The sequence below is a fragment of the Prenolepis imparis genome, unplaced genomic scaffold (assembly GCF_030444845.1).
Source record: "Prenolepis imparis isolate NDT839.2.m4 unplaced genomic scaffold, iyPreImpa1.0 SCAF_14, whole genome shotgun sequence".
Lineage (NCBI taxonomy): Eukaryota > Metazoa > Arthropoda > Insecta > Hymenoptera > Formicidae > Prenolepis > Prenolepis imparis.
In genome coordinates this window covers 5,021,084-5,035,018 of record NW_028141172.1, presented here as the reverse complement: position 1 = coordinate 5,035,018, position 13,935 = coordinate 5,021,084, and the positions used below count along the sequence as shown (strand labels likewise).

General features: G+C 38.4%; 2 protein-coding genes across 2 annotated transcripts; one reads left to right on the top strand and one right to left on the bottom strand.

Moving 5' to 3' along the window:
* Nucleotides 1-770: 770 nt before the first annotated feature.
* On the bottom strand, nucleotides 771-3,951 carry Yod1 (Yod1 deubiquitinase). Its single transcript, XM_083054328.1, has 4 exons — nucleotides 3,417-3,951; nucleotides 2,870-3,000; nucleotides 2,261-2,577; nucleotides 771-1,753 (listed from the first exon to the last, which is right to left on the bottom strand). The coding sequence occupies exons 1-4, from the start codon at nucleotides 3,707-3,709 to the stop codon at nucleotides 1,535-1,537; spliced, it is 960 nt and encodes a 319-aa protein (XP_082910454.1). The 5' UTR covers nucleotides 3,710-3,951; the 3' UTR covers nucleotides 771-1,534.
* A 685-nt stretch (nucleotides 3,952-4,636) lies between these two features.
* Nucleotides 4,637-13,588, top strand: Arr (low-density lipoprotein receptor-related protein 6). The gene is made up of 11 exons (XM_083054172.1): nucleotides 4,637-4,939; nucleotides 5,417-6,178; nucleotides 7,121-7,515; nucleotides 7,656-8,290; nucleotides 8,481-8,648; nucleotides 8,771-9,055; nucleotides 9,225-10,452; nucleotides 10,642-11,116; nucleotides 11,319-11,619; nucleotides 11,847-12,076; nucleotides 12,173-13,588. Exons 1-11 carry the CDS (start codon nucleotides 4,858-4,860, stop codon nucleotides 12,544-12,546), a joined length of 4,935 nt encoding a protein of 1,644 aa, XP_082910298.1. The 5' UTR covers nucleotides 4,637-4,857; the 3' UTR covers nucleotides 12,547-13,588.
* Nucleotides 13,589-13,935: the final 347 nt, after the last annotated feature.

The following is a 13,935-nucleotide window of genomic DNA, read 5'->3' as shown; positions in this document are numbered from 1 at the left end:
TGCGTGTTTATGCGGCGTTAGACATGGCTCCTCGTCAGCTGACCAACCAACTGCCTCCACGGTCGCTAACGTACTGATTTTAGAGATTATTTATGTCGCCATTGTCGCCCGATGAATTCCGGAAGCTTCCCGCATCGTGCGCCAGGCGGCGCTAGTGTCGCTCCGAAAGTTCGCTCCCTCTCTAGTAAGAAACTGCCTATGGCGAGAATTTATTTCCCTAGGGAAAATGTTACTAGAATTAGGATTATCCTATTGGATGAAAATTCAAATGCGAAATTATTCACAAATTCGCGTATGTATGAAAAAATTAACTGATTGTCAAAATAAAATAATCAACAAAAATCAATATCAATAAAAAATATCAAAATAAAAATAAATAATAAAAATAATAGACAAGAGATAATAAATAAAATAATAGATAAATAATACATAATAAAATAATAGATAAATAATAATAAATAAAAATAATAGATAAATAATAATAAATAAAAATAATAGATAAATAATAATAAATAAAAATAGTAAATAATAATAAATAAATAAATCAATATAAAAATCTAGACAAGTATTGTAGCGAATTTGAACAGAATCGGATATTTCAATATCCACACATGCATACAAAATGTAAATGTAGTTACATTGGTTGAACGATTTGTGCAAGAAATACATAGAAATCGAAGAAATTTACATGACATTAAGCTTTAGAACAATGTTTTCTATGTACAAACGATCTGGGAAGAGAATTAGAGAATTGAAAATAAAAAACGATATTTAATCAAAATCAATAACTTGTATATTATGCGCATTAACAATCCTCAATAGAGATGAGTGCACCGTAAAAGATTTTTGCCCTAATGATAGTGTTGCTATTTCGTAAATTGCGCTTTACTCGATGTAGAAAATATGCTGTCATCGCGCCTAGCTATGAAACGGTATTTCTTTAATCCTAAACAGTATATCCCAGATATTTATACAAAATTGGATTATGACCAAACAATATATTATGAACATAAATAGTCTTAAAATATAATTCTGGATATATATATATATATATATATATATATATATATATATATATATATATATGTATGTATGTATATATATATATATATAATATATATACATATATCAATAAGAAATTTAAATACAATTACCTAAAATATATATAATATTTACTAGAAATTAATAGAAATTATTTCCTATATATAATTGCATAATTTACATTTCAATATAATTTATAAAAATAATATCACTCATGCTCCTCTTTTTCTCTCTCCCCTGCCTCCTCCCCCCCTCCAGACATGCACAAAACATTCGATTTTTGCAGTACAAAAAATCTGTAGTAATAAGTACTTATATTATATGTATATAGTGTTGCAGCAGTGTGAATATTATGCATAAGGTGAATAAATGAATGAACCCAGAACACATCCGGAGGATATCTCCGAATCGAAGAGAAGATTGTTGTATACTGTTTAGGGTCAAGGATAGATAGTCATCGAAGAGTTAAATAGTGTGAGCTGTCGATACGAGGCTACGCCGTCACTTCGCCAAAATTCGTGTGGCCAGTGTCCTTGGCATGTTGCTGCGCTGCCGCTTGTCCGTTTAATGTGATCTTGCAATCGATGCACATCAGCCTGAACTTTTGCACATCCGTGAACTGACGACTCGATCTCGCCTCTCTCGCGAGCTGAGCGGCTTCCAGCAATATCCTCTCATCTTCGGTAGGAAAGATCGTTTGGATGCTGCCACCCTGGTAAAAAGAAAAACTCTGTCAAAACTATCGATTTAGAATTAATTCTAAAGATCTTACTACATAATATTTAGGAAGAAAAAGAAAATAATAATTATATTAAAATGAAAACAATATTTAATTTTAATAATAATTATATTGAAATAAAAAAATTAATATATTGAAAGAAAAATCGTTCATCTAGAGATTGAAAGATCTTCTTACATAATATTTAAAAAAATTATTATATTGAGAAATAAAAAGAATTTTCAATTTCAATAATAATATAATTATATTGAAATAAAAATAATAAATTATTATTTAAAGAAAAATCTTTAGAGATAAAGATTGAAAGATCTTTTTACATAATATTTAAAAAATTATTATTATATTGAAATAAAAATAATATTTAATTAATTTTAATAATAATTATATTAAAATAAAAATAATAAATTATTATTGAAAGGAAAAATCGTTCAATCCTTCTAGATTTTGATAAAATTTTTCATTTATCAATTAGATAATTACGTCGAGCGGCTCCAGGTAGAGCGGATCGTAATGGATGCCGTCGAATATGAGGAAAACCCGCTGGGCGTAATGCTGATCTTCGCCGAATCTGTTAATGATCGCGTTAATGCTGTCGATGACCGCTATCTCTAAGCCGTAAAACTTGGACAGGATCGATAATTCGATGGCGCCGCCCCAGGAATCGGCTTTAAGGATCCACTTGCAATATTCAGCATTAGGTCTTCCCAGAAACGCATCCGAATATTCGTCCGAGTCTGCAGCCACCGCGTTTGCTATGATCTCCCTCATGAAACTGGCGCAACTGGTGTCGACCTTCCCTGAAGAAACATTGAACAGCTGTTATTACAATTTATATATAGTTTTATGGATTAACAAATATATATTTTCTCTTATAAATCTCTCACAGTCTTGAAATTATTTTTGTATAATTTTTCCTATACTATTTTTTTAGCTATTTGTATATTCAATTCATGCAGTTCTTAATAACTTAATACTTTGCTTCTTCAAGTTATATATAAATTATATTTACTTCATATTGAAAAAGATACTCAAATATTTTGTTTTGGATGACTCGCTCTATATTCTAAAAATATCTGTTAGCTTTCTCACCATTCAGAACATAACCCACACTGGTGAAGAGACAAGAGTTATCCGCAGGCACGACCTTCCTCATAAGAACACCAGGAGCATCGACGAAGCTCTCCTGGTCGACAATGTGTGACCGGCCATAATTGTTGGGTCTATTGAAGCAGTGGTATCAACGCAGAGTACTATATAGTTAGAAAGGAGATTAGATAATAGAAAGGAGATAATTTTCCTTTCAATTTTCAACATTTAATAAAAGATAATTAATATGTGAAATCTCTCAGTACAACAGAATTAATTTTATTTGTTATACATAAAAACTTATATAAAAATAGGATTAAAATAAATAATAATTACAAATAAATAATTAAAATAAATAATTCCCAGATTGCGAGTCTTACGATTAGTTTAACTTCCTACCTTTGTATTTCCACTTTTAAAAAACAGGTAAGATGCTAAATTTTTTATATATATTTTACTTGAAAGAATAATATTTATTTGCAAAAGTAATATTAATTCAACTTCGTAGGTCAGCGAAAAATTAATATAATGCGGCCACGAATTACATAACACCTCGTGTTTACCCTCTCTTTCTCCGAGAAAATGAAATCGTATAATAACCTGTTTCTCCTCGACGATGAGGGTGTCCCCGGAGATGATGCCGACGCGCTCGATGGTGACGTCGGATGCGTCCAGGTCGACGGGCTTCGGCGGAAACCCGACGAGGACGTGGAGGGCGGCGACAGGAACTCCGGTGAGCTCGGCCAGCTTCGCCTTCAGCTGGGACACCTTGTCGTGGGGCGCGAGCCCGTTGACGATCTTCTGACCCGATTTGGCCTTCACCCGGAGCACGAAACCCGCCATGACAACGGTGGGCTCTCCTGTCAAGACTCGAGACTGCGAAGACGGCGACGTAAGATCCGGGTCTCCCCGTCGATCAGCTGTTCCGCGCGTGCCCTCGCGGCACCCTCGCCCTCGTCGCCTTCGTCGACGTCGTCCTGGAACGATCAATCTCACGTACGATCGCAAATATGCATCCTTATCGCCGCGATAACCCGGACGCGATAACAACAGACAGCTAACAGCTGCTCATCGTGAATGAGATCTCCGCGCGAGCCGAGTGAAGTTGTCGAGCTTGAGAAATTCCCTAGAAATTCCCTAGTCGATAGCCAATCGGGACGTCCGATGGAATCTTAGCGCATGCTCAGCTCAAATATAGATTATATGAAATAAAAATATAATATAATATATAATAAATAATAATATAACATATAATGTATATTATATTATATTATATATATTATATAATATATTATATAATAAACTATATAATTATATTATATATTATATATTATATTATATTATATTTTATTATATTATATTATTATATTATATATTATATATAATATAACATATAATATAATATATATTATATAATATATATTATATAACATAATATAATATATATTATATAATATATATTATATAACATATAATATAATATATAATATATATTATATAATATATATTATATAATATATTATAATTATATATATACATATATTATATATTATATTATATTACATATATTATATAACATAATATAATATATATATATATATAATATAATATATAATACCTATGTATATAATATATTTAAAAAATATATATATATCAAACCAAAAATGAATATATAATTATATTATAAAATAAACTAGGGGACTTTACGACTGTCTACATCGACCATCGACTTCACCCTCTGTGTATCGTAATATTCTATGGTTGGAAACCGCGTCACACGGTATGGCGTGCGATTGTTTGGTTTTTCGTTGTACGTGAATGGCTGGAAAGGACGCGACGAGGGTGGACGTAGCGTTATTTCGAGACGCTTCTGTCTTCTTCGTCTTCGACGCAACGACGAGATGATACGCGGTTACGATAGCCGTTATACGTCCTGAGATCGCGAAATACTTCGTGTGGATACCTACGTGAATACTGATTACTCTTGTAGAATGGCCCGTGTCATAAACGGGTGGAGTGATTTGTTTGTTGTCGTTTACATTCTATGGTGCGGCACCTTTTCCAATAGCCATGGTAGGTATAATTTATTGCGCACGTCAGAGTTCTTCACTTTCTCTTTTTTTTTTTGAAAGGCAGCATTTTCTTTTTATACCTCTGCTTTTCTCTCTTTTTTTTGTTATTGTATTTTATATACTAATTATAGTATTTTATATAATAATTTGTATAATTATAGTATTTTATATAATAATTTGTATAATTATAGTATTTTATATAATAATTAGTATAATTATAGTATTTTATATATTAATATTATAATATTTTATATATTATTGTAATATTGTATATAATTATAATGTCTTATAATATATTTTTATAATATTTTATAATATTTTACTCTAATATTAATGTATTTTATAAACTAATTATAGTTACAGTGTTTTATATACTAATATTATAGTATTTGATATACCAATTATAATTACAATATTTATAATATGCTAATTAATATATTTATTATTTAACTTGGACTAAATTGCTGTTCTTCCTTAGGCTCGTCCATTCTTCTGTTCGCCACGCACAAGGACCTCAGAATGGCCAACGTGTCTCGCAACAACAAGGTCAACATCGTCGTCAAGGACCTGTCGGACATCGCGGCGCTGGATTTTTATTACGAGCGCGAACTGGTCTGTTGGTCCGACAGCGGTCTGGAGACAATACAATGTGCGCGTTCCAATGGTACACATACAGGCGAGAAGATGACCATAGTGAACTCCAACTTGATCTCCCCGGACGGTCTTGCTTGCGATTGGATCACGGGAAAGCTGTACTGGACGGACCGGGAGAAGAATCTGGTCGAGGTGATCAGCCTGGACGGCCGTCACAGGAAGGTCCTCTTCTGGACGGACATCTATCAGCCGCGAGCGATTGCTCTGGCCCCGATGCGGGGCCTCCTCTTCTGGACAGATTGGGGTGACGTACCTAAAATTGAACGCGCCAGCATGAACGGTGATCCTGATACACGGGAAGTAATCGTATCCGAGAACATATACTGGCCGAATGGTCTCACGGTGGACTACGAACGCGAACTCATCTACTGGGTGGACGGTAAATTGTGCTTCATCGCCGTGATGGATTACAACGGTCGCAATAGGCGCACGATAGTCGGCAAAGGCCTGGAGTATCCGTTCGCCATCACGTTTTATGAAGATAGATTGTATTGGACCGACTGGAAGACCTGGTGCATCCACACCATCGACATGCGCCAACCGCAGTCGCATCCGCGCGAGTTGTTTCACGGCGAATACATACCTGGTACTTTTATCTGTAATATAGTATCGAGCAGATATCTGTTAAGAATGTTAAAAGAAGTAAATCGCCCTTGCTAGGCGATAGGAATTGCGATAGCGATAGCATTTATTGTCTGTTTCTATTGATGGATATTTTCTATTCCATTAATAGGAATAGATAGGAACAGAAGAGGCCTAAAACGAGCTTTACAAACATATCTAAGGTTCTAAATACGTCATAGTAGATAATAGAAAGGGCTCTGATAAGAATAGAACGTATATTGAGGACATAGTTTGCATAATTTTAAAGGATAAATATAATGTAAGAATTATGATAGATAATATTGGTAATAAAAAGAGCTAAGAAGAGCGAAAAACAGATTAAAGGCGCGAATAAAAAATTTCTAATTAATTTTAGACATTATTTAAGCACTATTTAGTGTATTTAAAATTAAACGTTTCGGTCCATCTTCAGGAAATTAAAAGTGGAAATAAAAATATGATATTTTAATTGAAAGGTTTAATTTTAAACTATTAAATAGTGTCTAAAATTATTTAAGAGTTTCTATTCGCGCTTTTATCTCGCGTTTGGCTCTTATCATTACCTATATTATTTACTAAAATTCATATTACATCGTATTTGTCCTTAAAAATTGTTTACATCTTTAATATATGCTTCTTGAGTATATTTCTTGAATAAATAAAAAAAATTAAATCAACGATAATTATTTGAATTTTTAAAATCAACAATAATTAGAATAATTATTTCAATTTTTTGAATAAAAAATAATGATTTAAATGTTTTTTTCGGATAAATTAGAAATTAGACTGTATACAACAAATATATCTTTTTCGTATTGTAATTTTTAATATATTTTCGTATAATATTTAATAATTTATTAATTATATAAAAATTATATAAAGTTTAATTATATAAAAATAAAATATTTTATTCTAATTTTTTAAGGCGATATTGAAGTCTGGGACCCGAAGAGGCAGCCGAAAAGTGATAATCCTTGCAAGTTGAATAACGGCAATTGTTCCCACCTATGTTTGCTGAGCCAAGGAGAACCGAGTTACACTTGTGCCTGTCCCACCGGCGTCAGATTGCTGAATCGTTACACTTGCGCCAAGGGACCGCACGAGCAGCTGCTCATCGTTCAACGAAACGAGATCTGCCGAATATCCCTGGACTCGCCCGATTACACGTACTTCGTCTTGCCGCTCACCGGCATTAAGCACGCGATCGCGATCGACTTCGACCCGGTCGACAAGATGCTGTATTGGACCGACGAGCAGGCCTGCGCCATCAGACGCGCCTATCTGGACGGATCGGGTCAGGAAGACGTGATTGTCGCAGAGGTTTGTACTGTAAATGGCAAATTTTATTATTATTATTATTATTAAAACCTATTTTAACAAATATATTCTATTTTTAGAGATAATAATTTTTTTCAATCTTATATCCTCGTCTCCACGATTATCTTCTACGATTTCTCCAGGTGGTGAATCCAGATGGCGTCGCGATAGACTGGATCGCCCGGAACCTGTATTGGACCGACACCGGGACAGATCGGATCGAAGTGGCGCGACTGAGCGGCATCAATCGGCGGGTCCTGGTGAACGAAGATTTAATTGAGCCCCGGGCGATCGCTGTCGCGCCCGAACAGGGCCTGATGTTCTGGACCGACTGGAACGAGAAGCGGCCCAAGATCGAGCGCAGCAACCTGGATGGTACCGAGCGAGTAGCAATCATCACCAAGGACATCGTCTGGCCGAACGGCATCGCCCTGGACCTGGAGCGCCTTAAGATCTACTGGTGCGACGCCAAGACCGACAAGATCGAGGTGTCCAACATGGACGGTACCGATCGGCGCGAGATCATCACCGACAACCTTCCGCACCTGTTCGGCCTGAGTCTGCTGGGCGATTATCTGTACTGGACCGATTGGCAGCGACGGAGCATCGATCGGGCGCACAAGCTCACCGGCGGCGACCGGGAGGTCATCGTCGACCAGGTGCCCAACGTCATGGGACTCAAGGCCATTCATCTCGGTCAAGTGAGCACCAGCAAATCGCCCTGCGCCCGCGACAACGGCGGTTGCAGCCACCTCTGTCTCAACAAGCCTCGCAATAGGTACGTAGATGTTATTTATAACATATGATTGTGTGAAAGAGATCTTGATGAGATCCTCCTCCATCATCGTTGAGTCGAGAGAAATGAATTTTATTAACGCAGGAAAGCGCAAAATGTATATGTGTGTGATGGCTAAAATTTTCTAGTTTGTATCTATCATGAATTATATCTAGAAATTGCAAATTTACAGGTACGTCTGCGCCTGCCAGATCGGCTACGAGTTAACCAAGGACAAACGTACGTGCGTCGTGCCGGATGCCTTTCTGCTGTTCGCCAGGAGAGAAAACCTCGGCCGAATCAGCATCGAGAATACCAATAATGATAATGTCATACCCGTCACTGGTGTCAAAGACGCCAGGTTAGTACAGCTGAAACATAAATAGAATATTTTGAGATAAAATTATATAAAATAAAGTATGTTAAATGTTTATCTGTTATTGCAAATTAGTTATATTACTGGTTGTATATTGCTTTCTGTAGCGCCTTGGACTTCGATTTACTCGAGAATCGCATTTATTGGACGGATGTTAAAATAAAAGCCATCACACGTGCCTTTATGAACGGATCGGGTTTGGAAAGAGTGGTCGATCTCGGTCTAGAATCGCCGGAGGGTCTCGCGTTGGATTGGATCGCGCACAATCTTTACTGGAGCGACACCAACATGCGTAGGATAGAGATGATCAGACTGGAAGGTGGCAGCAGGAAGATACTCGTGTGGCAAAACCTTGTCGAGCCCAAGTCTCTGGCTCTGGATCCTCAAAGAGGGTGAGTTTTGTGCCTATATCATCCGTATTGTCTTTGAATGGTTTTTACACGACTCGATAGCTCTCTATAGCTTTCTCTAGGTCTCTCTAGGTCTCTGTAGGTCCCTATAAGTCTCTATAGGTCTCTATAGCTGTTCTTGACATTTATTAATTATTTCTTTTATCTCTAGCCACATGTACTGGGCCGAGTGGGGCAGCCTCGGCAGCATAGAGAGAGCTTTATTGGACGGCACGGTGCGACAGACGACAGTTTCGAACATCGGGCGAGCGAATGGTTTGACCCTGGACCACGTCGCGCGCAAACTGTACTGGGCCGAGGTCTCCACGCCTGCGATCGACTGCTACGATCTCTCGACATATAAAAGAGAGGTGATTATCTCGAGGGACATGGGCTATCCTTTCAGCATCACGCAATATCGAGATTACATCTACTGGACGGACTGGAACACGGACGTCATCGAGCGGGCGGATAAGCTCACCGGGGTAAATCGGACCAGGATCCACGACAAGCTGGAGTCGGTGACGGATCTGAAGGTGTTCCACGAGTCCAGGCAGACCGGCTGGAATCCGTGCGCGATCGCGAACGGTAATTGCAGCCATCTTTGCATCGCTCTACCTGGACCCAACGACGGCGCTTCTATCAAGTATAAATGCGCGTGTCCTACGCATTATACACTATCACCGGACAATCGGACGTGCGTGGCACCTCGGCAGTTCATGATCTACAGTCTGCGCAACGCGATCGCGCGCTATCTACCCGATCAGGACGACTGCGCGGACGTGATGTTGCGAGTACCAGGTCTGAAGAACACCCGGGCGATCGAGTTTGACCCGGTGACCCAGCACGTCTACTGGATCGACGGTCGCACCATGTCGATCCGGCGTGCCCTGGAGAATCGTACGCAGCCGCAGCACAGTAGCAGGATCGTGATATCCGGATCCGGCCATCCGTTCGATCTCGCCCTGGATCCGCTCGGGAGACTGCTCTTCTGGACCTGTAGCCAGTACGATGCCATCAACGTCACGCGACTGGACAACGGCTCGGCCTTGGGAGTCGTGGTGAAGGGCGAAGGCGAGAAACCGAGGAACATCGCGCTTCACTCGCGCCGGCGATTGCTCTTCTGGACGGACTTGGGCAAGAAAATGCGAATAATGCGCAGCAAGATGGACGGTAAGGAACGTCACATGATCGCCGGTGATCTGACGGAACAGCCGACCGCGTTGACCGTCGACGCCGCGACCAACGTCGTCTACTGGGCTTACGCCAGGCAGATCGAGTGCGCCGACTTCAACGGCGGCAATCATAGAATCCTGGTGACCGTAGCCACTCAACAGAGTCCGCCGGTGTATCTAGCTGTGCTCTTCGATTATCTCTACTGGTACGATCGCGACGTCCAGGTGAGTGATGATACTTTATTTCAGAATCTTAAAAATCCGAGGTACCCATTTATAAGTTCAAATCTATCTCGTCCAGAGATTTCTTACTTGAAAGTAATACTTTTTCAAAATAATCAGAAAGTTCCAAATTGAACCTACTTGTAAAACAGCTTTACTGCCAATTTATCCGACTGTAATAAATGATGACAGATGGTCCAGCGGGTCGACAAGACATCCGGCTCGAGCGGCAAGCAAAGCGCGCTGATGTCGACGAGTCGCGCGCTCACGGACATCATCGTGGTCAGTACACCCGAAGACTCTCTGATGGAGACACACGTGTGCAGCCCGTTCAACGACTACGGCGGCTGCTCGCACTTCTGCATCGGCACCACCACCACTATCATCACCGGTGGAGGCGGCGGCGGCGACGACGGCGCCTCGGTGTCGTCGCGTTGCTCCTGTCCGAAATCCTTGGTCCTGTCCGATGACGGTCGCACGTGTCGCGCGGCTCCTGCCTGCGGACACGGACACTTTACCTGCGCCGCGCCTAGCTCCGCCATAGGCAAGGATTGCATACCGGTCCTGTGGAAGTGCGACGGCCAGACCGACTGTCTGGACGGCAGCGATGAGTTGGGATGCCCCGTATGCACCCGTGAACAGTTCAGATGTCAGAATCGCTGTATCGGTAAATATACATATTTAAATATTTATTTATATATATATTAAAAAATTATATATTTAATATATATTTATAAATATACATGTTTAAACATTTATTTATTTATTTTTTATGTACTTATAAATAAAATAAATAATAAATAAATAAATAAAATAAAATAAATAAATAAACGAATGAATAAATGAATAAATAAATGTCGCGTTTGCAGAGATATCTTTGGTGTGCGACGGGACGCCGCAATGCTCGGACGGATCGGACGAGGCGCACTGCTGCCAGCCCGAGCAGTTTCAATGCATCGGGAACGGCGTCTGCATCTCCGGGACGACCGTGTGCGACGGCTGGGACGATTGCGCCGACGGCAGCGACGAGCTGGCGCCGGCTTGTGCCCACCGTCAAGACGGATCCAGAATCTTTGGCGAATCCGGCAAAATGACTTATGTCATTGTCATTCTAGTGGTGGTGATCGTGGCCGCCGTGATCGTTCTAAGCTACTACTACTGCCGCAGAAGGTTATTTGAATTATTGCATTGCATTTGAATTATTTATATATATTATATATGTATAATATTAAATTATGATATATATTTTATAAAGAAGATTATTACATTAAATTATTTATTTATTATATATTATATTATATATTTTATATGTTATATTATATAATATATAATATATTATATATTATATTATACTCTCTCTCTCTCTCTATATTATATATTATTATTTTCATTATTAGGTTTATCGGAAACGAAGGTTTACCTGATATATTACATGATTCGGCGGGAGATCCGCTATCACCGAAACCAAACAATAATCGAGCGGCGAAGCCAATTTTTGCTTCGCAGAAGAACAGGAAGGATGGAGGGGGAAGCATAGGAGGCCTCAAAGCTGGAATGGAAGCCGTGAGGATGTCCATGCTAAACGGGAGCAGTATCGGCTCCAGCTACGACCGCAGTCACATCACAGGTAGCGTAGATCTTTAGACTTCGAAAAGAGAAAACTGCATAATTCTGGCTTTACTGGAGAGCTGTTTCCTATAATAAAGCGATCTTTGTTTCGCAGGCGCGTCGAGCTCCACCAGGGGAAGCTCCGCGGGTGGGTATCCCCAGGAGACGCTGAACCCGCCGCCGAGTCCGGCGACGATCGCAAGCTCGACCCGGTGCTCGAGCAGCAACGCCTCGCGATACAAGCCGTATCGCCACTACAGGAGTATCAATCAACCGCCGCCGCCGACCCCGTGCAGCACCGACGTCTGCGACGAGTCGGACAGCAATTACCCGGCGCGCTATCGCTACGAGAGCGAGCCCTTCCCGCCGCCGCCTACCCCCCGCTCCGTCTATCACAGCGACGCGGCGATCAGCTGTCCGCCGTCCCCCAGTTCCAGATCGTCCACGTATTTCAGTCCGCTGCCGCCGCCGCCATCGCCAGTGCCTTGAGACCAGGAGGTAGCCTCGACGTAGAAGAGGCAGAAAGCACTTTCGCATTTTTTTTTTTTTTTTAAACCAATATTTTTTTCTTTTTTTATCGTCTCGCTATTCGTCGACCGATATTATTAGATCGTGATTGTTGAATTATTATTAAAAGAATCGACGAAGATATTCGTACGATTGCCTAGGGATCGAGAATTCGATGTAATAAAACTCCAACTTGTAGCAATAATATGCGAGAGAAAGAAAGCTCTCTTTTCCATCTGTCAGGATTTTTTTTACCGTTTTTATTGTAGGATAAAATTTTTATTATTTTTTTTTAAATGCATATTTTATTATAGAAAGACAGAAAATTTTAGCAATGAATCTTCCTTTCAACTTTTCAGTAATTTAACTGAAAATTTGAACATGCGTATTAAAGTTTTCCAGAGAGATAATCACATATCGCAATGCAGATTGAATGTTAACTTGAGATGGAAAATAATCATGGCTTAATTTTAGGATATATATATAATGTTATTATATAAACATGTAATATATAATTTTTATATTACATGATTTATTATAATGGCCTATAATGTTTTAATAACTCGAAAGCAACGAGGCAAGATTTTTAGACTGATATAGAGGAAATTTATTATTCATATAAGTTACCTATATAATATTAATAATACCATTCGTGCCTACTATTTACATTTTCATAGTTTTCAATGTACAGAGGGAAAAACGTTCTTCTCGCGCGATACTTTGTAAATATATACTTTAAGCGTAATTTTTCTCTTTATAAGAAATATTAAACAGCCTCAAATCTGTAAAAAATTTTTATATTATCATAAGACATGATCTAAGACAGTGTATCAGAAAAATATCGAGATCTCGAAAAAGATATTCTCTTTTTTTATCTGCGGATTGAGTTTGCATTTATCTGTAGTTCAGTTTTTTAATGTGATATCAAGATATGTCATATATTATTATCAAATTATTATTTTGAATTATTATTATCGCGTTAATAGCATGTTATTTGTAATTTAATTGACAACAGTTAACGAAAAGCTGCTCATATATATATATATATATATATATATATTTTATTATTACTAAATTAAATTTATATAAATATATATATATATCACTTTTTACTTTTTTAGATTCTAAAATTTAGTTATACAATATATATATATATATAATATATATATATATATTTCTAGGTTTTTCGAGAAGTACAACTGCGATAAGAAAACTTGCCTTTTACAGTATTCTTTTTTACTATATTGTTAATTTTTCACATTAATATTTCATTCGTTTGTTCGATCGTCCTTCATTGTTAATATTGTGAAATATATTTACTGTCGAACTGGACGAGTTATCATTAATATATGTATAAGGTAGCAGACTTTT